At 35.6% G+C, this 25,231-nt stretch overlaps 1 protein-coding gene across 1 annotated transcript in view; it reads right to left on the bottom strand.

The window, feature by feature from the left end:
- Positions 1-25,231, bottom strand: part of RPS6KA6 (ribosomal protein S6 kinase A6) — a 198,090-nt gene that overhangs the window by 30,926 nt on the left and 141,933 nt on the right. Inside the window, exons 18-19 of the mRNA XM_004714129.2 lie at positions 11,254-11,330; positions 9,385-9,502 (exon numbers count right to left, since the gene is read on the bottom strand). Of these exons, the coding sequence (XP_004714186.2) occupies positions 9,385-9,502; positions 11,254-11,330 (195 nt within the window). The remainder of the gene's footprint in view (positions 1-9,384; positions 9,503-11,253; positions 11,331-25,231) is intronic.

The raw sequence follows: 25,231 nt of genomic DNA, 5'->3' as shown, positions 1-25,231 counted from the left end.
ATTTAATGTAGATCACCACAAAATTTGTGTTTCAACTAATTAGCAAAATAAACTATTAGATTCTCGCTTAGGCTGAAACATTGAAGGATTAATCTGAGTTCAGTAGGTCCATACTAATAAACTCAGATGATCAAACTTTATGTTTCCTTTAACCTTGTGCCACATTCTCAATTGACATTCCTACAGAAATTCTCCAGATTTAAGCTGTACATATCAGAAAAGTCAAGCAGTTATTTGGGAGTGTAGTATACCTCTTCTGGAAAACAACTCATACTTCACCTTTGGGGGCTCAAAGGAATGTAGGTATAAAAGCAATAATGATTGGCGGGGGTATTTTCTGGACATTTATCTTGTAAGTCAGTGGTTCTCAACCTTCCTAATGCCAGTTCCTCGTGAGGTGGTGGCCCCCAACCATAAAATTATTTTCGTTGCTACTTCATAACTGTAACTTTTCTACTGCTATGAATCATAATGTAAATATCTGATACACGGGATGTATTTTCATTGTTACAAATGGAACATAATTAAAGCATAGTGATTAATCAGAAAACAGTATGTAATTATATATGTGAAATATTTATGTGTTTTTCGATGATCTTAGGCGACCCCTGTGAAAGGGTCGTTCGATCCCCACAAAGGGGTCTTGACCCACAGGTTGAGAACCGCTGTTGTAAGTCATTTATCTTATAAGTCATCTGTGTCAGCACCATCTCAGGCACCCTTGGGGATTAATCTCATCAGATGAAGGCAAGAGTGATAGTTTTGTTGTCACAGTGATTCAATGGATTTTAAAGGCTCAATGTCCTCAGCTTCCTGATTATCTGGCTCACATGTTTCAGGATCCCCTTTTTTTTTCTCCAAACAATGCCTTCATTTTAAGTTCATATATCACTCAAGATTTAGAATTCAATTGGTATTGTAATTCAGACACTCTTACAGTAGGAATCTGGGTTTGTTTTTCAGCAATAGCAGCTCTATTATTACAAAAAAACAGGTTCTTTCATGCATGTGATGCTTGAGCTCTGATTCTGAGGCCCTGAGCTCATCTATTTACCATTTTATCTGGTACACATAGGATCAGACAACTAGCTTCCTTTTACTAATCAACCTGGAAAACAATGCAGAAAAGTATCAAATACATGATCACCCAGAGCCTCTCTTCTCACCAATATTTGATATCATGCATATTAATACTGCCAACTCATGACATGGATCTATAATGCCCTTTTGACTAATGAATGTAGAGCTATAGGTGTCAGTAAAATTAGATTTGAGAACCAATTTACAAACTGAAGATGAGAAAAAGGCCAGGAAAGTAACTGAGACACTTTCTCCAAAAATGACTATTTACCTGCTCATTCTTTCAGGTTAACTTTTTCCATGAATTTAAATACGGATTTTACAGAATTTTAGTGGGAAATCATACTCCATTTACCATGCATCCCTGATTTTGCCCATTAATACTTTTTCTTCCCCTCAAACTCAAAGAACACTTTTTACAAATTCACAATTTGAATGTTTTGAAGATGACAAAAGCTACTGTATAGAGTGGTGAAAAACAAACAAACAAAACCAGAATTCTTCAGGGCAGGGTTAGAGAAATGGAATCACTACCTTCAGAAGTGAATAGAACTAGATGGATGGCATGCTGAGAAACAATAGCTTCCTTCACCTTTCATAGTTTTGTTTTAAAAAGTTGTATTTTTATTTAATATTTAATCATTTTATTGGGGGCTCATACAGCTCTCATCCAAACCCATCCATCTATCATGTCAAGCACATTGTGAATAAGAGGGAGTGTGGAGTGGAGACCCAAAGCCTGTCTGTAGACAACTGGACATCCCCTTACAGAAGGGTCACAAAGAAGGGATGAGCCAGTCCCTTCCTCTAGGTCTTTAATGCTCCCTCCCCCCCACTAACATGACCCTAATTCTACCTTACAAATCCGGCTAGATGATTGCATGTACACTGGTATCAATAAGAGCTGGAAACACAGAGAGGGAATCCAGGACAGATTACCCCCTCAGGACCAATAATGAGGGTAGCAATACCAGGAGGGGAAGGGGAAGGTGGGGGTAAAAAGGGGAAAGCGATCACAATGATCTACATATAAGCCCCTCCCAGGAGGACAGACAATAGAAAAGTGGGTAAAGCAAGACATCGGTCAGTGTAACACTTGAAAAAATAATAAGTTATAAATTATCTAGGGTTCATGAAGGAGGGAGGAAAAAATGAAGAGCTGATACCAAGGGCTCAAGTAGAAGGAAAATGTTTTGAAAATGATGATGACAAGGTTGTATTTTTATAGCATTACTTTTTCTTACCCTCATGTAATCCAATCTTCATTCAAATGCCAACAGTATTCTTTACAGAAATGGAAAAAGTAATGACAACTTTATAAGAAAAGAGTACTTGAATAGCCAAAGCATTATTGTAGAAGAACACAGGTGGAGCCCTGACTACTTTGAATAGGACCATAATACCGGGTCCTAGATAGAATACCAAGAAATATGTGGAACCATATAATGAAAATGAGCTTTCTAGTCTGACAGAGACTAGTAGAACCCCCAAAATGATGGCCTTTGGTCACTCTCCAGGCCTAGAACGGAACTTGTCCCTCTGGTTCAACTTTCAGCCCCCAAATAGACAGGCCTATAGGTTGTATAATAACACCAGTGAGGAATGCACTCCTCAGAACTATCAGTTATATGAAATAAGAAAGGCATCATTTGCCCTGGATAAATTTCAGAATGTAAGAATTGATGGGGAAGAAGGACAAACAAAAATGTTAAACAAAGGAAGGAAGTAGGAGATTGTTACATTGGGAGTACTGTAAACAATGGCATAAAGCAATGTGCATGAACTAACCCTTCAAATCAAAATGAAAAATATAAAACAAAAACAAAGCACTGTCAAAAAATACCAAAACAGGATGTCTTACACACCCTGCTATCCAAATACACAATATAATCACTATGGTCAGAAGTCTGGTATTATTTCAATGACAGGCATGTAGACCAGTAAGACAGAATTGAGAAATAAGAAATAAATACATCAATTTATAGACAACTTATTTTTGAAAGATCAAAATTCAATGAATGGGGAGGAAACAGTATCATTAAAAGTTGGTATTGGTAACACTGGAAATCCAATTTGCAGAATAATGAAGATCCCATCCCTCAAACAACCCACACACACTAAAAAAGGATCAAAGATCAGTGTGTTAAAACTTTAAGATTCACAGCAGGGGACTGGGGGGAACATAGACAAAATTATTGGATCCGTTTTTTTTATAAAGATAGGCCAACAAACATTACTACAAATTTGGGAACAGCAGAAGACAAATTATATAAGTGGAACATCATGACACATATTTACATCAAAAGACTTCATCAAATAAGTAAAAGGCAACTTGTAAGATAGAGAAAAAGAGTCTTTGAAAATTATATATCTACTAAGAGTTTAATCTCTAAAATATAAATAAAACTTCAAAAAAATAAGTCAGCATCTAAAAGACAAGCAACCTAATTAGAACAAAGGACATGAACAGATACTTAAATTCAAGCAGCCAACAAAACCATGGACAGCCGCTCAAGATCATAAGCGATTAGAAACATACATGTGAAAACTACATTGTAACACCATCTCACCCCAGCTAAAATGGCAATGATTGTTGTTCTTGTTGTTAGGTACCATCAAGTTGGTTCTGACTCATAGTAACCTTATGTACAAGACAATGAAACGCCTCCTGGTCTTGCAACATCTTCACAATTTTTCTTATGTGTGAGCCCATTGTTGCAGCCACTGTGTCAATACATCTCATTAAGGATAGTTCTCTTTTTCACTGACCCTTTATTCTACCAAGCATAAAGTCCTCTTCATTGAGATGAAATCTCAATATCCTAGCTTTCTGGCCGTTTTTATCAAAGTAAAAAACTTTTTCCAAGACTTATCTCTTTGCTCTTCTGGCAGTCCATGGTACTTTCAATTTTCTTACCCAGCATAATAATTTTTTGCTCAAAACCATTTTATTGGGAATTAATACAGATATATCATTTCATAGTTCAGTCACACCAAGCAGTGTTGTACAATTACTACCATAATCATTTTCAACACAGTCTTTCCTTCCTGAAATCCTGGATATCAGCTCTCTTTTACCACCCCCACCCTCCGGAAACCCTTATTCTACATGTTGTCTTTATAGGTGCATCAATCTTTGGTTTCATATACTGAAAATCAGAAAAACATATAAAATTCAAGATGGTGACTCCCAATGACATAGCAGATGTCAGATGAGATAAACCCCAATAAGAAAATGTTGAAAACCAGATTAGGCCTGACGTACATCAAAACGGGGATCAACTTACAAGGTTTTAACCCTTCAAGTCAGGTTTATCCTTTTGATCTTTTATAATCATCTCTCCAATGAAATCTGTTCAGTAACCACTTTCCTCCTATCCATCTATTATGGATAGAGAGAAATCATCAGAGGCTTATTTCCTATGTAGATCCCACAAATGTATCTTGGGTTCCCACTGTCATCCATAGCCGTCTATAAACCAGATTCTCATAATTTAGACTCTGATACTATTCCCTCCTTTGACTTCGGATTAGATGATTTAGAATCCTTTGGTTACTGATGATGTGTGCTTCTTCCATGTGGACTTTGTTGACATCTCACTTAGATGGCTGCTTGTTTGGAGACAAGCCTTTAAGACCCCAACACTATTTTATCCGATAGGTGGAAACCATCCAATTTCTTTCACCAGAGTTTGCTGTAGCACCCATATCTTCATGTAACAACTAATTGTTCTTAAGTTGGCTCTAGGAGTTAGTGCAAGCCCAAAACCCTTTCCTGGAACTATGCTTATTTATCTATTGATAGATAGATTAGATAGAGAGATAGAGAGATAGAGAGATAGATAGATAGATAGATAGATAGATAGATAGATAGATAGAAAGAAATTAAGAAAGAAAGAAATCTACCTTTAAGCCAGTGGCATAATTTAAATGCACTGATTCTTCTTCAGTCTCCCTGTTCAATGTCCAAGTTTCACAGACACATGATGCAATTGAAAAATACCATGTCTTGGGTCAGGGAGACCTTAGTCCTCAAACGCATATTCTTGCTTTGAAACACTTTAAATATATTTGGTGCAGCAGATTTACCAAATGCAATGCGCCATTTGATCTCTTCATGGCTGTTTCCATAAGCATTGATTGTGAATCAAAGCCAGGTGAAATCCTTCTCAACATCAATCCTTATTTCTTGTGATGTTAACTACTGATCCAATTGTGAAGATTTTTGTTTTCTTTACATTAGAATGTAATCCATATTGAAGGCTGTAATCGTTATCTTCATCAGTAAGTGCTTCAAGTTCTTCTCACTTTCTGCGAGCAAGATTGTGTTATCTGTACATAGTAGGTTGTTAATAAGCCTTCCTTCAATCCTGATGTCTGTTCTTTTTCGTATAGTCCAGTCTTTTTAATTTTCTCAGCTTTATAGTCTGTTCTTAATTTATAAACTCTAGTGAAATCTGTTAATTTTGGGGCTGTTGGCATTTGAAATACCAGTGACAGCTTTCAACATCATAGCAACCCACAAGCCACCACAGTATGACAAATGACACACAAGTGGTAGAAAATGCACTGATGAAAAACAGACAACAAATGTTGGTAAGGATGTATGGAGACTGAAGTCCGTACCCATTACGGATTGGAGTGTAAAAAGTGTACACTACAATGGGAAATAGTACAGAAGGTCCTTAAAAAAAAACAAGAAACCCCCTTTAATCCAGCAATATCATTCTTAGCTATATATTGAGAAGACCTAAAAGAAATGACATAAACAGGTATATGCACTGCTATGTTCACTATAGTATTATTCATAAATGTGAAAAAGAGAAATGTCTAAGTATCCTCCAATGAATGAATGTATAAGTAAAATATGGAACATTTTGGGTGACTCTGCTGGCATTTGAAATACCAGTGACATATATCGCAGCATCACAGGAACACAGAACCCAACACAGTACGAAAAAGTGATAGACAAGTAGTGGAAAAAGGCCCAGATAAAAACATAACAACAGATAATAAATGTTGGTGAGTAAAAGAGTAGATCAAATGGAATATATAATAGAATAATGTGCGACAATACATAATGGTGAGTCTGTGGAACATGTTATCAGAAGGATAGATCTGGAGGATATAATGCTAAGTATATCAATCACATAAGAAAAAATATTACAAGACCAATATTATATAGGAAGACTAGATATCTATATATCTATACATATATATATCACAAACATGCACATACTTACAGAAACCAATGTTCATTTGATTATTAGGGATGTGAGAGTTCATGCTCTAGATTTAGATACCTGTTATTTTTGGTGATGGGAAAAGTAGCACAGCATGAGGATGCAATGGGCACAGTTTGACCATCATAAACAATTCCACTAAGGAATGCAAAAGAGAAAAGGATGTTTGTGCTAACTAATATAACATACATAATTTGGCAACAAAAAATTTAAAAACAACCAGAAAATGCTTGTATGGTCACATGCTCAGGTACATAGGCATATATGTATATAAGTAAATACTGGTTAGTATATATGTTTCCACAGGAAGTAGTATCTGTATGCATGTGAATGTACAGATATGTGTGTGAATGCACAGATAATCAAAAAGAACACAATTACAGATACTTTTCAAACAAAACCAAATATTTTGTTATAATGGTTTACTAGATTTGAAGTATTTAGGACCTTAGACTCATAGGATAACTCAATCAACTGGTATAATATAGTTCAAAAAGTTCATAATCTGAATCCTACTGTAGTGAATGTGGGGTTTTAAAAAGCTCATGAGCAGCCATCTGAGAAACAATTGTTGTTATCTATTTGTTAAGAGCAAAATAAAAAGATTGAGGTCAAATTACAGAGAATAATTAAATTACAGGGCTAATTGCCAGGCTCATTTACCCTGGTGCTAATGGAACTGCATGGTGCCTGGTTATCAGTAACAACTATTTTGATCAGTGCAAAAGGATGCAGATGGAAGAGAAGACAAACTTAAAAAAATCCAAGGTCTTTAAAAAATCCAGACTTACTGAACCAGCTGAAATTGGAGGACTCCCTAAGATGCTAACCCTGACCAGAAAATACTGCCCCCCAAGCTTACCTTTTAGCAAAATAACAGATTCTCAGAGTAAAGGATATTACCCACGAGTGCAGAGCTTCATTAAAAACCATCTATATGAGATTAAAAACCCTAATGGCACTGTTGGACTGTTGAACACAAGGATGGCAGTTCAAACCCACTAACTGCTCCTTGGGAGAAATATGAGGTTATCTACTCCAGTAAAGATTTACAGTCTCCGAAACCCTATGTAAGGTTGCAATGAGTCAGAAGAGACTCGATGGCAGTGGGTGGGATGTGAGACAAAGAGGTCAACAATTACTGTAAAGCAAATATGAGAGGACAATGGGCCAGGGACTCTGGAATATTGGATATAAACAACCAAATAGAAATTATTGAGAATGTAGGCACATTGTAAAAAATGTAACTAATGTACTGAACAACTGGTGTAGAAACTGTCAAATGAGTACCGATTTTGCTGTGTAAACTTTCACCAAAAACACAGAATTTCTTTAAGGATAGAACTAAACAAATAGATTCATAATTATTTTTGGGATGGGAAAATAGGCATTGCTTCAAATACTATCATGATAGTAAAGGTATATTTTAAAAATAATATGCCAATACATTCAACAAGGGACAGATTCTTTTGGAGAAAAACCCAGTGCTCACTTAAGAAGAAACAGATAACTTAAATAGTTACATCAATTGAAGAAATGAGTTAATAGCTCAAAACTTTCCAATAAAGAAAACATAATTCCCAGATGTATTCACTGATGAAGTCTAATAAGCATGCCAATTCTAAATAAGCTTCAGAAAACCGATTAGGAGGAAATAGCTACTGATGCAATTAAAAAGACCAATACTACCCTACAAAAAGGCCAAACACATTACAAGAAAACAAAACTGCAAAGTAAATATTCCTCATGACTATAGATGTAGAAAATTCTAAACAAAATTTAGCAAATAAAAACGGGCAATATATATATATGTATGATTAATTGATATTTGTCCTGGGAATGTAAAAATTGCTTTAACAATTTAAAATCATGTAATTAGGTGTAATAACAAACCATAAAAGAAAAAAAAATGTTGTCAGGTGCCATCAAGTTGGCTCTGACTCACAGTGACCCTATGTACAATAGAACAAAACACTGCATGGTCATGCTATCCTCACAGTTGTTACACATCCGGAAATCCACTTTGATTTTACAAATCATTCTGTTTACAAGTAAAAATGGACCACTGTGTATGTTAAAACACCTGTGGAGCATTTACCTAGTTGTAAATAACTTCTTAGCTTAATTTTATCCCAAAATACTTATCTAATTTTTGCTTTAACTAGGTTGACCATATATCACAGTTTTCATGGAGCACTCATGGTTTATGCCTTTTCCTCTTAATTCCTCTGGTTTGGAAGATAAATTTTATGGCACCCTACCTTTAATTGACTTAACGTACAAAATGGTCCATTTTTACTTGTAAACAGAAATATTTCCAACGCCAAAGTGGATTCTCCTGATGTGTAACTCAAAAATGATAATATGGCAAAAGGGGCCATGTATCTTAAGTGCTTATAAAACTTTATAATCACTGCTTCCTAATTAAGACAGGAACAAAATGTTTATTAGGTTACATACTTTCTTTTAAGATTTTGAAGTCATTTTAATAGGATATAATTTCTATTTTCCCCGTATAGCCTCTCAGAATCAGTTAACACTATGAAACTAACAACATAACCAACAGTCAATCTCTGTGCTGAAGAACAAGTGATGGCACAGAGAACCTAGAAATACATTTTAGTCAGCTTTGACTGCCTTTTCCTAGTTCGTTTATATTTTTAAAAACTAGTTTATAATCCCTGAACACATATAAATGGATAAGAGAAAATTGCCAGATTTAAAGAGCCCTGTTGGCAAAGTGGAGTAGGCAAGGTCAGCAGTTTGAACTCCCTGGGAGAAAGATGAGGCTGTCTGTTCCCATAAAAATTCACACCTTTAGCAATAAAAACAGGTGTAGTTCTACTCTGTTCTATAGGGTTATTACAAGTCAGAATCAACTCAGTGACAGTGAGTTTGTTTTCGGCATATTTGATCCACATGTAGATGTGAGCTGACTTAATTATAAACCAAAAACCAAACATATGACATCATCAGATATCCTTCAAATAGAGATTAGGAAATATAAAGAGGTTAGCAATTTAACTCAATGCAACAAATAAAGTATATTTATAATATATACCTTAGCTCCATCTGAAATATTGTCCCAGTTTCCACCACTCAAAGAAAACTTTCCATTACCTATACGCAGCAGTATCTCTTCAGGAGTATCATTTGGGCCATTAGCAAATGGAGTATAGCTATTAAAAATAAAGAATAAATGTGATGAATATAGGACTACAGTTGACCCCTGAACAAGGATGAACCTGTTCATGTAGAGATTTAATGTCATTTTAGTGAAATTTGCAACCCTTAAGCTCACTGCAGGGGAGAAAAAAACACATTTAAGTGGGCCCATGTGGTTCATACTCATGTTGTTCAAGGATGGACTGTAAACTCAATTGGGATATTCTGATACATGGATGGTTAGCATCCCTCGCTCCTGCATTTTTTTCAAGGGTCAACTGTATGTGAAAATATTTACTATAGCAAACTAAAACTCTCACGTAAAATCTCCCTTCACTGTGCCATTATGTTTTATATTTAAAATAATGAACTTGATTATTTAATAAAACTGTCTATACCAGTAGCTTTTCGCTTTTTAATTAAAACCTTTGATGCATAAATTAATGTAAAAGAAAACAAAAGTTGCTTTTAAAGTAAAACAAAACCAGGTCAGAACAAAACTTGCAAATTTTACATTCACTTAAAGTGTGAATTAGGAAACCTAGTACAAAACATTTTTCTATCTTTGTAATATACTTATTGTAGTCATTCAAATTTTTTCTTTAGGATTCCATTAATATTATCTGTGCAAAAAGAATAATACTAATCTAATGTCTATGAAAATTGACGGCCTTGGTTCAGGCTGTTGGCTGCCCAGTCAGGGTGTGAGGGCCGCCTTGAGTGGAAAGAGCTAAGTGTTCAGGGCACCAGTACTCAATACACTTAGCTCAGGAGGGCGTCAAGGTCTATTTCAGGGCAGAGGAACAATCACTCTGACCTACAAATGCCATCATGTGTGAGGCTCTAACAGTCAGCAACTCAGAAAGGTATAATGGGTTATTTTAGGAACAAGGTGGAGTCTGTCTTCCTAATCACCAGGAGGGAAGGGGGTCAGAGCCTTCACTTTAGCACTTGTGATCTACAACTATTTCATATAAATTTTAAATATATCTAAGAGTACATAAAATATTCTAGCATGCATAATATTTATCAAACCAATAAATAATTTAGAATCACTATTTTATAACATATTTATAAAGTTCCTGGTATATCATGTATATCAAGCATATTTAATTATACTAAATGCACTCTTTAGAACATCATGCTTAAGAAATTTATAATTCTTCTAATTACCTTCTACACAGTAGACTTTGCTAAATATCATTTTGTCTAATAAAGATTTCTTAAAATAAACTTTATAAGCATAAGGCTCTCCTCAAATAAAAATGAAGAACTTCATATTATAAGAGTAAAATTAGCACTTGTGTTATTTGTAAATAAGCAACATTCATATCCAATTATTGCAATTTTTTAATATGTCTTTATTCTTCAAAGGGAAGGCATGCATCCTGTGTGTTTCTGTTTAGTATTGTTACCTTTAGATTCATTAAAAATAGAATCATACTAATTCTCTGTTGTCAGAACAAAAGGATTAAAGTATTATTTCAGCTTGATTTTTCATAAGTTTAATCAATAGCAGCAAGTTAATTTATTATCAGGTAAATGTTTTTCAACAATACAAAATAGCTTATTTAAAATTTTTAGTTCTAGCTGAAAACTGCGTTTGAATATATCTAAGTCCACAGTGCCTCATTATAGACTTTATGTTTTTTAAATTTATCCTTTTTCTGCTTCGGCTATTGTCACCCTATCTTCTTTCAAGAAGGAAATAAAAAGGTAAATTCAAATAATGATGTGAATACTTCTAAGTATCTAAGTTTCTTACCCAGCCAGCATCGTGTAAAAAAGAACTCCCAAACTCCAAATATCACAAGCAGCATCATATCCTTGTTGCATAAGAACCTGAGAAAGAAATAATCATAATCTTGTATGAAGCAGTATAAACAACTTTCTCACCTAAATGTTCATGATATAAAAGTTTGGATCCTTTTAATCTATTAGAAAATACATTCACTTAATACTAAAGGAACTGTGTTTCCTGCTATTAGCAAGTATTGAATAAATGCATATTTATAGATGATTAAATAATATAGATTATACAAAAACCAACCTTGTAAGATGTGATGCATAACCTCACAATAGCTTTCAGTCTTCCACTTAGGAAAACCAGACATCCAAATATCAAAATGTAAGACTAATAAGTACAGAAAACTTAATATATATGCTGCACAGTACTAAGACTTTCTTTGGTCATAGTGATCCTATGAATACAATATTACTATTCTCATTTTTAAGATGAAAGAATTGAGGCAAATGCTAAATAACTTCCTTGCAACACAAGAGATGGCAAGAGAAGACACAGTACTACACAAGTAGCATGAGTTCACATTTTACACACATGGCATTTATCTTGCAAAGAGGAGTATATTTCTGGAACACAAACATACATTTCATAAATTATGAAAGGATTCATTAACTTCTCATATAATAACTTAGGTAGTTATTTTCTTGTTCTTTTGTACAGTGTTAATAAAAATCAAATAGTATCTTATATATATGTGAGCTTTCTCTACGGAGTTAATAGTATTTGTTAGGGAAAAAAAAAGAGGTGAAATGAGGCCACAACCTTTCTTTTTCATTTAGAAAAACAAACCTCTAGGCATAGGAACAAAATTTTAAAAATTATTAATATACCAGCACTGGGGATTACATAACCAACAGCAGGAAGTTTTGATTTAAACAAGATAAAAATATTACCTCTGACAGTTACCAAACATGACTGATGAGTATGCAGCGAACATAAATTTTTTTTGCTACCATAATTTAAGATAGAACTTTTTCCAGTTAAAGAATATTTTAAAAGGACATACATAACCCTCACTCACTGAGAGTAGAAATGTAAAATGTTTATAGCAACAATGGAAAAGTAAGGTGGTTCCTCAAAAAGGTAACAGAAAAGTGGGTGAAGGTTGACATCAGACAGGGAAAGATATGACAAAATAATAATTTATAAATTATCAAGGGATCACGAGGAAGGGGGGAGCAGGGAGGGAGGGGAAAATGAGGACCTAATGCTGGGGCTTAAGTGGAGAGGAAATGTTTTGAGAATGATGAGGCAGTGAATGTACAAATGCGCTTCACATAATTGATGTACATGTGGATTGTGGTAAGAGTTGTATGAGCCCCTAATAAAATGATTTTTTTTAAAGGCCACTCTACTCTTTCAAAAGAAAAAAAAAACATATGAAATGACCACGTGACCCAAATAATGGAAAGCAGGGACGAAAACAGATACTTATACACACATACTCATTGCAGCATTATTCCCAATAATCAGAAGGTGAAAACAATTAAGTGCTCATAAACAGATGAGTGAATAAATACAACGTGGTATATCTATATAATGAAATAGTATTCAGCCATAAATAGAAATAAAGTTCTCATACATGCTGCGGCATGGATGAGCCTAGAAAATATTATATTGAGTTAAATAAATCAGATACAAAAGGGAAAATACCGTATACTTTCATATACATGAAATACCTAGAATAGGCATAGAGACCAAAGTTTATTAGCAGTTACTAGGAATAAATGGGAGGGGGAAATGGAGAGATATTGCTTAAGAGGTACTGACTGACCAATTCAACTCACAGCAACTAAGTCAATTCTGACTCATAGAGACTCTATAAACTTTCTGAGGTTTGTTAAGTCTTTACAGGAGCAGACAGCAAAGGCTATAATAAATAATAAGTTACAGATAAATTACTCAAATTACAGTAAACAAGTTGGCAACTGAATACAATATAACACCCTCCTGTTCCTACTCTCTCATCTCATCTCCTTCTTTTTCTCATCATATATTACAATACTAGACATCACCATGTTTTTCCTGGTCCCATAAGACAATATTGCAATACATTGTCATGGTTAAGGCCCACAACATTAGAACTAGTTAGACAGTTGAAGGCTAATCAGCAAATTAGATATGTGTATTTCATACTCCCATGACTGTCTTCAATTCATTAATAAGAAGGGCAGAATTGAGCAGATGTCACATTGCTTAATAAAGGCCCATCAAGAAAAACTTGTTTTAGATTTATCATATGCTTATATCCATTTGGTGTAGTGCAAGACGCAGTAAACTTTTATTCTAATGCTGGTATCAATGTTCTATAAATATAAAAACATGCAATAAAAAAGGGAATGGTGGTTCGTACAACTCTTATCTCAATCCATACATAAATCCGTTGACTTGAGCTCCTCGTTTTCTTCCCCCCTCCCCGCTGCCCCCTCCTCTCATGAACCCTTGATAATTTATAAATTATTATTATTTTATCATATCTTAGACTGTCCATCATCTCCCTTCACCCACTTTTCTGTTGTCCATCCCCCAGGGAGGAGTTTATATGTAGATCCTTGTAATTGGTTAATGATTTTAAAAAAAAAAAAGGGCAATGGTGGATAAATGAAAGACTACAGTACAGAGGGTGTGCTTCACACCTTACTTGCATCAAGTTAAATACTAGGATAGAAATGAGAATTAATGCACCAAAATCTTCTGTTTTATTTGGCTTCTCAAATCAGCAAAATGTAGCATATAGAGATATTGCCATTCCATTCATTCTAGAGTTCAAACTAATTTATACTTGGAGCAGAATGCACAGTAGGCCAGAACCAGAGCAAAGCAAGGTAATTTCGTATTTACTTTATAAAGAGCTGTACACATAGCATTCCTCAAATTTTAAGCACATTCAATTAAGGGACATTTTTAAGCTCAGTAGGCATTTACTACCTGTTCAACAATATAACATATTGAACCTCTTTTTGATAGAATGATATTTTTGAGGGATATATTAACCTTTGAAACACATGCATAGCAGCAAAGCATATTATCTAAGTACACATTAAGAGGCTTTTAGGAGATTAGAGGCAGGGCGAGATTGAAAAGTGAGCGGTGTTCCCATTTATCTGCTACCAATTAACTCACTGAACAATGAATATAAGTATACAGAATATGAGATATCAGAATTTTGGACAGCAGCTGAGGTGTTAGAGAATCAAGGTGGAGTCCAGAGATAAAGGAGAAGAGTGAGAGTCCCATGGAAGTATGGAAAAACTACCCACAAACATCTGGAGTACTCACTCGCTCACTACAGCCATTTTTGTACAGGTTGGACAATACTTCAAATGAAAATGAAGAACCAAAACTAAACTGAGGAAAATCGTAGCTTGCTTTTTAAGGCTGAGCAGATTGAAGGTGAAAATTCACAGAATGTATACTTGGGAAGGGATAAAGGGAGAGTGCCATTGTAAGACAGTACTGATGAAATTGTTCACACTTGACATAGAGGGGCACTAGAAACTAAAGCTGCTGAAAAGGCACATGGATAAAGGACATACTTCAGATGGGCATCACAAGGAAAGAGAACTAAAGTCAAGAAGACAGAGACAGAATACATGCACATGAATGAAGAATAACTGAAGCTAACAAATCTCAAGGGGGGAACAAAAGCCAAATGGAAATCTGGGATTCAATTACAAAATTTGAAATTAGAATTATGAGTATTAAAGAGCACCATGACAATAATAAAGGATAAAAAAGCATTCTCCAAATCTCCCAACTTTGAAAAGAGAACTACAGCTGAAAACATAGGAAATGACATGAATACCACTCAGAAAAAAATAAGAGCAATTCCACCAGACATCCTAATAAAATTTCCAAAAATCAAAGACAAGGTAACAATTCTGAAAGCAGTAAAAACAAATCCAGGATAATATACTAAGGGTCTTTGAAGAATCAGTGTAGATTTTTTTTCCCTGGAAATTCTATGGAGGCTAAGACATAGAGCCCACATCAGAGTTAAATAATGCTACAACATCACAAAAAACTTCATTAACAAAATAAAAATGTGAAGACACTGTTTTTTGGAATTTTTTTAGGCTAATATACTTGTTTTTCTATTTCCATTTTTCCAATGTTTTACTATGAATTACATGGGGATGTGTGTTTCAGATCATAATTTTTGTATTCAATGACTTAAAACTAATTGCTTTCTGCCCTACTCCTCCCACAGCCTTTTATTCTTTTCTCCCACCTGTAGAACAGTATCCTGCCCTTCACCGAAGACCTGTCTACCCTCTAGTCTATTGCTTTCCCTTCCCTCTCTTCTGGCCAGAAGTTCAGGCCAGATTCAAAAGAAGATGTGGAAAAAGGATATCATCCCTAATGTCAGATGGATCTTGATTTAAAGCAGAGAATACCAGAAAGATGTTTACTTGAATTTTATTGACAATGCAAAGACATTTGACAGTGTTGATTATAATAAACTATGGATAACCATGATAAGAATGGGAATTCCAGAACACTTCATTTTACTCATCTGGAAATTGTATATGGATCAAGAGGCAGTTGTGCAAACAGAACAGGGAACGCTGCATGATTTAAATCAGAAAAGGTGCGCGTCAGATTGTATCCTTTAACCACACTTCTTCAATCTGTATGCTGACCAAATCATCAGGGAAGCTGTGTTATGTGAAGAATGTGGCATCAGAATTGGCTTGTTAGAAACCTGTGGTATGGAGATGACACAACCTTGCTTGCTGGAAGTGAGGATAACTTGAAACATTTGTTATTGAAGATCAAGGATTGCTGCCTTCAGTATGGATTAAAACTCAATGCAGGAAAGACCAAAATCCTCACAACTGTACCAATAGGTAACATCAAAATAAATGGAGAACAGGTTAAAGTAATCAGGCATTTTGTCTTACTTGGATCCACAATTAATGCTCTTGGAAAAAGCAGTAAAGATATCAAAAGACCTGTTGTATTAGGTAAATCTGCTGCACAAGACCTATTTAGAGTATATTGAAAAGGAAGGATGTTATTTAGAGTGCTAAGGTTGCTTGACCCAAGCCATGGCATTCTCCATAACATCATCTGTATGTGAACGTTGGAAATTAAATAAGGAAGATGATAGAAAAATCGATGCATTTAAATTGTGGTGGTGGAGAAAATTATTGAAAGTACCACGGACTGCTAAATGGACAAACTGATCTGTAGTGGAAAAAGTAAGGTCAGAGTGCTCTTTAGACACAAGGATGGCAAGGCTGTCTTACATACTTTGGACATATTGTCAGAAGAGACCAGTCCCTAGAGAAGGACATCATCATGTTTAATAAAGTGGAAGGGAAGTGAAGAAGAGGAAGGGCCTCAATGAGACAGATTGACACTGTAGCTGCATCTATGGGCCGTAGGAACAATTGTGAGGATGGCACAGGAATGTGCAGTGTTTCGTCCTGTTATTTATAGGGTCAGTATGGGTCAGAACTGACTTGATCGCCCCTACGAATAACGCTCCTTTCCTCTGCCATTTGTGGTAACCATTAAAGTTTGTTTTTTGTTTTGTTTTTTAAATCATTTTATTAGGGGCTCATATAACTCCCATCACATTCTATACATACATCAATTGTGTAAAGTGCATTCGTACATTCATTGCCCTCATCATTCTCAAAACATTTCCTCTCCACTTAAGCCCCCGGCATTAGGTCCTCATTTTTCCCCTCCCTCCCCGCTCCCCCTCCCTCATGAGCCCTTGATAATTTATAAATATTTATTTTGTCATGTCAAAGTTTGTTTTTTTGGTATGAAAACTTTTGTCTTGATTTTTTCCCCCTTTTGTGATAGATTAACTTCACTCAGCATAAAGTTTTGAAAATCCATCCATGCCAAGAAGTATTTTATAGTTCATTATATTCTTTAATATGAATATTATATATTTCATTGTTTATGTACTAAAGTATTTATTCATTCTACTAGTGATGGACATTTAGGTGGTTTCCAACTTCTTGCTATTGTGAATAGTACTGTGATGAAAATGGATGTAATATATCTATTTGTGGTATGGCTCTTACTTCTTTAGGATATAACCAAGCAAAGTGTTTGTTGGGTAAAAAAGAGCAGGAGCTGCAATTCTAATCTCTGAAAAAAATTGATTTCAAGGTGCAGGACATAACAAGAGTCAAGGATGGACATTATATAATGCTTAAGGGATCAGAAGACCAAAACCCAGTAATCTTAATAAATATATACTTGCCCAACAAGAAACCCATGAAATTCGTCTATTAAATCCTTCATCGTAGGTGACTTTAATACACTGCTCTCCAAGAAAGACAGATCAGTGAGAAAGAAGCTCAAGGAGGCTACAGAACTAAACTCCACAATTGGACAACTCGACATGACAGACATATTCAGAGCTCTCCACCCAAATGCAAAAAAAAAAATTCAAAATTCTTTTGAAGTGCAATTGGCACATATTCGAAAACAGACATGTCATGCTTGAGTAAATTCAAAGATACTGAAGTCAATCAAAAATTCCTTTTCTAACCATTGTACCATAAAGCTGGAAATCAACAAAAGAAAGATTAAAAAAACAAAGGCAAATACTTTGAAGATGAATAATTTTCTTCTTCCAAAGAGGTGGGTACTATTCCAAATTAGAGACGAAATTAGGAAGTTTACAGAAACTAATGATAATGAGAATACAACATACCTATGGGATACAGCAAGGCAGTTATCAGAGGATGTTTGGTAGTGATAAATGCACATATGAAGAAGGAAGAGAGACTTATGGTTGATACTCTATCACAAAAACTCCAGCAGTAGAACAGAGCCAACAGAAAAATCCCTCTAATAATAAAAGAAAAGAAAAAATAAGAGTCAGGACAGAGATAAATGAATGGGAAAACAAGAAAGCAATGCAAAAAATGAATGCAGTAAAAAGCTGTTTCTGGTATGTACACATAATGGAGTATTACACATCCCTAAAAAATAGTGATGAAACACCTCCTTTCGTGGAAGGAATCGCAAGATATGCTGAGCGAAGTTAGCCAAGTACACATGGACAAGTACAACATGAGTCCTCTGAGGTAATTTCAAAAGCTGGACTGGCATAGGGGAAAATGCACATATTGCAAAGTCCTTGGTTAAGGCCCAGACACTCTAGCATGAGCTACCCAATGAGACATTTATCATCAACAAAATAAAAAAATATATAATAAAAATGATGCAGATAGCACCTGTGCTGAAAGACACCCCTCCACCTCCCTCTCTTACATGCCTTTAAGGCCCACAGAGAGGTGAGAGAAGAAGAAAGATGGCAATGGGGGATCAAGGCACTAAACTACCCAAGAAGAGGGTATTGTTTATGTCTTCACAGGAAAGGAAGAGAGTAGGCCTCAACTTGGTGTGCCGATACTTAAGGGCAACATTCCTGCTTGGAGCAGCTCTCTTGAGACATGATGATGATGTACTCTCCCTAGAGAACAGCACAACAGAGGACAGCACTGAAAACAGAATTCAGAGAGAGAGGCTGGTCTGAACTGCCCACATGGGGGCGAACTAAGAGGGCAGTGCAACAGACCAAAAATGGGTGCAAAACCAAGAAGTCCCTGAGCAATCCCTATTGTAGACTCAGGGCAGTGCTTGACACCTCACCTGAACTGGTTGGGGTTGCTATCAAGGGGGACACACTGAAAGTCTAAAGATGAAACAAACTTTGTATATGGTGGGGGGAGAAGGGAACTGGACTACTCCTTCCCTGTATGCAGGAAGAGCAATGGGCACTTGTAGGAGGTGAGGCTTTTTGTCACTAATGCTTGAATATTAAAAAGGTACAAATGCTGTTGGGTAAGTGGGTCCCAGGATATGGAACCTTGAGAGGAATGGGGACAGGACAGACAGTTTATAACATGTCATTAACATATGGAGATTCGACAACATGTTACTAAAAAAAGACTGGCTATTACCCCAAAAAAGATGCATACCAAAATCCATGGAACACAGTAAAAGAAGTAATGAGAGGTCAGACTGAAGCAATTAATGCACACATAAAATTAAGGAGATACAATTTTTAACCTTTTAACAACACCTCCAAAATTTAGAACAGAGGTAGCAACAAAGTAAAGAGAAGTAAAGAAAGCATAAAATTAGAGTAGAAATAAATAAGCTGGAAAACAGAGAAACAATGGAACAAAATCAACAAAACAGGAAGTCAGTTCATTGAGAGGATCAATTAAAATTTAAAAACCACTAGCAAACTAAACAAAGGAAAAGAAAGAGCAAATGAAAATATCAAGAATTTGAGATGAAACAGGTGGCATCACAACAGATACAAAAGAAATGAAAAGAATAACAACACATTATTACAAAATATTGTATTCCAAATAGACTCCACAATCTAGAAGATATGGACAAATACATAGAAATACACCCTCTACCCAATACACACACACACACACACACATACATATACATACATATACATATACATACACACACCAAGTGGGATTGACACCAAGGCTGCAAGGATGATTTAATATTTGAAAAACAATTAATGTAATCCACCACATAAACAAGATAAAATATAAGAACCACATGATCATATCCATAATGTAGAAAAAAACTACTGAAAATATCCAACACTCATTCCTAATAAAAGCAATCAACAAAATAGTAATAGAAGGGAAAACCCTCAACATAAAAAGGGCCATATATGAAAAATCAATGGCCAATATCACACTCAATTGGGAAAAGCTTAAAAGATATCTACTAAAAATGGAAACCAGACAAGGATGCCCATTATCACTGCTCTTATTCAACATCATGCTGGAACCATAAGACAACAATGAAATGTTAAGGTAGTACAACTGACCAAAGAAAAATTGAAATTCTCGATCTTTGCAGATGATAGGATTTTAAACAGAAAAATCTCCAACGTCTCCACAATAAAATTGTTGGAAACAAGTGAGGATTTTAATAAAGTATCAGGATACAAGATTAACAAGCAGAAGTCACCCGGACTCTGATATAGCAGTGAAGAGAAATTTAAAAACAAAACATCAAGAAAAAATACCATTCACAATAGACACACAACAGTTGAAATACCTAATAATGAACCCAAGCAAAAAAAAAAAAAACCAATAGAACTATACAAACAAATCTACAGACCATTAATAAATGAAATCTACACAAATGGAAGAATATCCCATGTTCCTGAATAGCAAGACTCAACATTGTGAAAACATTAATACTACCTAGAACAATCTACAAACTCAATGCAGGCCTTATCCAAATCCCAACATCATTCTTTAAAAAAATTGGAAAAACTGATTACCAATTTCATATGGATAGGGAAGAGGCCAAGGATAAATAAAGAACTTAAAAAAAAGGAACAAAGTTAGACGTCTTGGTCTACCAGACATCAAAACCTAGTACACAGCCACAGTTGTCAAAACAGCCTGGTAAGGGCTTAATGATAGATACATAGACTAATGCAGCAGGAAAAAAAACTCATAAATAAATGCATTGGCCTACAGACAACCAATTTTTGACAAAGGACCAAGAAAATAAAATGGGAAGGGGAAGCCAACCTAAACAAATGGTGCTGGAAAAAACTGGATATCCCTTTGCAGAACAATGAAACCAGACCTGTATTATCTCCCCTTGCACAAAAAGTAAAATAAAGATGAGTCAGAGAGCTAAATGTAAAAACCAAATTTATCAGGATCATCAATGAGAAAATTGGGACAAAAACCTAAGGGCCCTAGTGCAGGGCATACATGAACTATCATATATAAGAAAAGAAGCACATACAGTAAGAGATAAAATAGATGAATGGGACTTATTAATTATATAAAAAAACTTGTGTACATAAAAAAATTCAACAACAGAATAAAATGAAAGCACACTGATTGGGGAAAGATATTTAGCAATGAAACAATTGACAGAGGACTAATTACTAAAATCTAAAAATACTTGAATAGACAATTCACAAAAGATGACATCTCAATGGTTAACAAGCACATGTGGAAATGCTCTTAACTAGCCATACAGGATATGCAAATCAAAACAACCACCACCATAGTCTAATTTAAAAAATCAGAGAACAACTAATGTTGGAGACTGTGTGCATAGACTGGAATTCTTATAGACCGCTGGTGAGTTTGTAAATAAATACAACCACTTTGGAAAACAATATGGTAATTCCTAGAACAACTGGCAATAGAAACACCATACAGCCCAGCAATACCATTGCTGAGTATATACCCCAAAGAAATACAGAACAGTTCACAAACAGATGTATGCTCTCCCATATTCATTGCAGCACTAGAAAAAAGTTGGAAATAGCCCAAACGCTCATCAGGAGAAGAACGGATTAAAAATCTTTGGTATATCCACAAAATGGAATAGTACGCATGCTTAAAAACAACATGGAGAGAACTGGAAATCATTGTGCTTTGTAAAGTTAGCCATTGAAAAAAGGGTTAAAACTATATAAGGCTATGGCTGTAAGGATAAACACCAAGATGAAGATAAACTCATGCCTTCAGGCCATACAATCTACTAACCAGGGCAGAGAGCCAGACTAGTGCCCATGAACCAAACACTGTCATCTCTACATGCATACCTTTAAAGCTAATTTGACAGAGGAGTCTTCATTTCAGCTGGGATCAAATTTTCAAAAGTGGGGAAAAGGAAGATGATCATTTAGTGGGGGCCATACAAAAATGTGATGAGATCACCCCAAACCAGCAGATATTCCTACCAGAGTGATAAGCCATACTGATGGGAAAATCAAGTTGAGGAGGTATGGAGAGCATATGAGGGGGGACCAAACAAAACCCCAAAAATGGAATTTATTTTTCAAAGCTACATATTTAATTTTTTAATAAAACAACCTTATCACCTTCAAAGTACTCTACATTACACTTAAAATATTTGTCAAATCTGCGATTCCATTCTTGAACCACAGTGAGTTGATCAGAACCTGATCAGATAAAGGTAAGATTTTTGAGTCTATGAACTGGTGCATAGCGTTGCTGACTTTATGGACAGCCTGTCCTGAGTTGACTTTGCTTATGGATGCAGACTCACAAGGTTTCAAATGAAATGAAGATTTTTCACATCAAAGAACATGCAATGGGCAGGCAGTACATTAATTGGATAACCAAAATTGGGGGATAAAGGCAAGCAGTGCTGGCTTATAAAGTCTCGAGGGTGGGGGAATATTTTGAAAGAATTATGGTATAGGTGTTCACATAACTGCAATGGTTAGGCATAGAATAATTTTGTTTATTTCACCTATAAAGTATTATGTTTAAATGAGGCATTCACATTTTGAGTTGTATGCATTTTAGTTTTATCCTGTTAGGCACAAATGTGATTCTACTATTGTTTTTGTTTTGAGAATTATGTATGGCTAAAGAGTTTTGTAAAAGTGTCAAGATGAAAAGAGGTAGTCTGTGGCAGTTACATCACTTCATGTCAACTTGAAGATATATAATAATTGTAGGGGTGGAGTCTATCCTGTCAATCAGGTCATAGCCTAATGGTGCCTCCTTGTGGGTGTGAACTCCTAAAGAGGGTCCTGGGAAACTTCCTGTTTCTCTTTACCTTCACCTTCCTGCTGGCAAGCCACTCAGACCTCCCAGAGCCACCGCCATTGGATCCACGGATCCACAAGACTTTGCACCCACCGGTGTGTGATGTTCCTGCATTCTGTATCATTGCATGTGGCTTCATGAGTCTGAAGAGGAGCTTATGGGCTACTATTGGATTTACAGACTTGAACTGGACTTGAGTTGGGATGTTTACTTGATACATAATTAGTTCTTGATACAAAGCTCATTCTTACACATGTCACTGAAATGTTTTTATAGTGAAAGCGACGGAACACAATGGGTTACATTAATGACACTATAAACATAAGGATCTTATGCTCCAGAGAGATGATTGATACGATTCTTTACCATAAAAGAATAAAGATGCCTCTAAGGTGAATCAGAGGCAAATAGAAAACATAGATCTAGGAATGGATTTTGGTCTCGTACTTAATCCTAACTCCAATCAACTACTTCTTATGACATGGCCCTGCTCCATAAGAGCCCCCATGAAGGAGTCATGGAAGATATGGGTGCTACAGCAAAGTGTAGTGAAGAAATTAGATGGTGCCTCCCTGAGATAGTTAAGGTTTACTGTGCCAACCTGGCCGAAAAACACATGTGGGATTAATTGAAGGGCAGAGGGATAAATGGCTCGGTGAGCCTCGCCTTTCTAGTTCTCTGGTCTCTTACTCTGATGGTTGAACCAGGGTGCGACTGCCTTAGCTAGCTCTCTGCCTCAGCTAGCAAGGCTCACTTCCTGCAAGACATCCCTGAGGAAAAGCTGCATGGACTTACCCTGATGCAGCCCTGGGTGCTGGAGAAGGCGTGTGGAGACCCCTGGCAGCGCTGAGATGCTTACACCACCAATAGAGTCAAAGACTTTCTACCCACTGGCCTGTGATCCTCCTGCATTTGGCGTCATTGTGTGTGTTTTGTGAGTTTGAGGAGGACTTTGTAGATCGATGTTAGACATATGGGCTAAGTCAGACTTATGGGCTTGGACTGGACGGGGTTGGGATGCTTTCTGAATGTACACTTACCCTTTATATAAAACTCTTCTATACATATAAGTTTCTGTGGATTTGTTTCCCTAGTTTACCCAGACTAACACACCCACTATCAGAAAGAATAGCATCTGGGGTCTTACAGGTTTGTTTACAAACACGCAACCAGCTAAATGAGACATCAACTAAGACCACATGGAGGAGGCACACCAACATCTATGATCCAAGGTTTTTAAATTATATAGTCAGAATCTGACAGAGGGAATGGCATCAGGGTTTAAATTGTAGATTCTGCTTTGCAAAAGGCTATGGAGGACAGTGGAAGCCCAAATTACACTTCTAGTATCTACACATGGAATAGGCCTCTGGTGATTTCCCTGACCATAATGCAGGTCTGGAAATAAACTGTTTTTCTGAGAGAGAGTATTGTAGAAACTATGATAGTAGGTTAAAATGATAAATCCCACTTGAATGTTTAAAATTTTAACGTTTGATCTCCCCTTTGATACACTTTGAGCTTAATCTAGTTATAAATATACATACATACATATAAAATATTTTATAAATTTATTTTTCAAATTGGGATTTATCTGCTATATTTTGTTATTTTTAGTAGCATTTTTGACTCTGTTATGTATATTTCTATGTCTTTTGGTATATGAAACTAAGGTTGGGAGAATCTATAGAGACAATAAGCAAAATAAGGGTTCCTAGAAGGTAAGCAGGGGAAGAGGGGTGGGGCAGGTAATGGGGAGCTGATATTAAGGAGTAAAGGAAGAAAGAAAATGTTTTGAAAATGATTATGGTAGTGATTGTACAACACTTCTTGATATGACTGAACTATTGAGTGGCATGATGGCTAGATTATGTCCTAACAAAACAAATTGCAATATATATATATATAAAAATCAAAAAAGGAAGTTTTCATCTATTACTAACCTCCATTGTTCATATAAATAGTGTCCATTAAATTAAGATTTTAATCCGTACAAGTCAACAACTCATGTAATGCTGTCTGAAGCCACCTTATACTTACATGATTTTCTTTTTTGAACAGAGTTTTAAATCCTATACCATTGGTTATATTAATAACAATATCAAATGGATCACCATATTTTTAGGAAGATTATAATATTCTCTATCATAAAGTGATTGCACTTGGGGTCTTACAGGCTTGTCTTCAAGCAGTCATCTAAGTGAGGCATCAACTAAATCCAAATGAAAGAAGTACTTCAGTCTGTATGAGCCAAGAATTATAATAAAATCCAAATGTGAAGGAGAGAATGGTATCAGCATTATAAAGTCAATTATGTTATAAAGTCAATTATGGCAGATGTAGTTAGGTTAAAATGAAATATC

The sequence above is a fragment of the Echinops telfairi genome, unplaced genomic scaffold, assembly GCF_000313985.2.
Source record: "Echinops telfairi isolate 266 unplaced genomic scaffold, ASM31398v2 ScPeMD7_7419;HRSCAF=8457, whole genome shotgun sequence".
Taxonomy (NCBI): domain Eukaryota; kingdom Metazoa; phylum Chordata; class Mammalia; order Afrosoricida; family Tenrecidae; genus Echinops; species Echinops telfairi.
The sequence above is the reverse complement of the archived record's forward strand: the minus strand, read 5'-3'. Positions and strand labels throughout refer to the sequence as shown.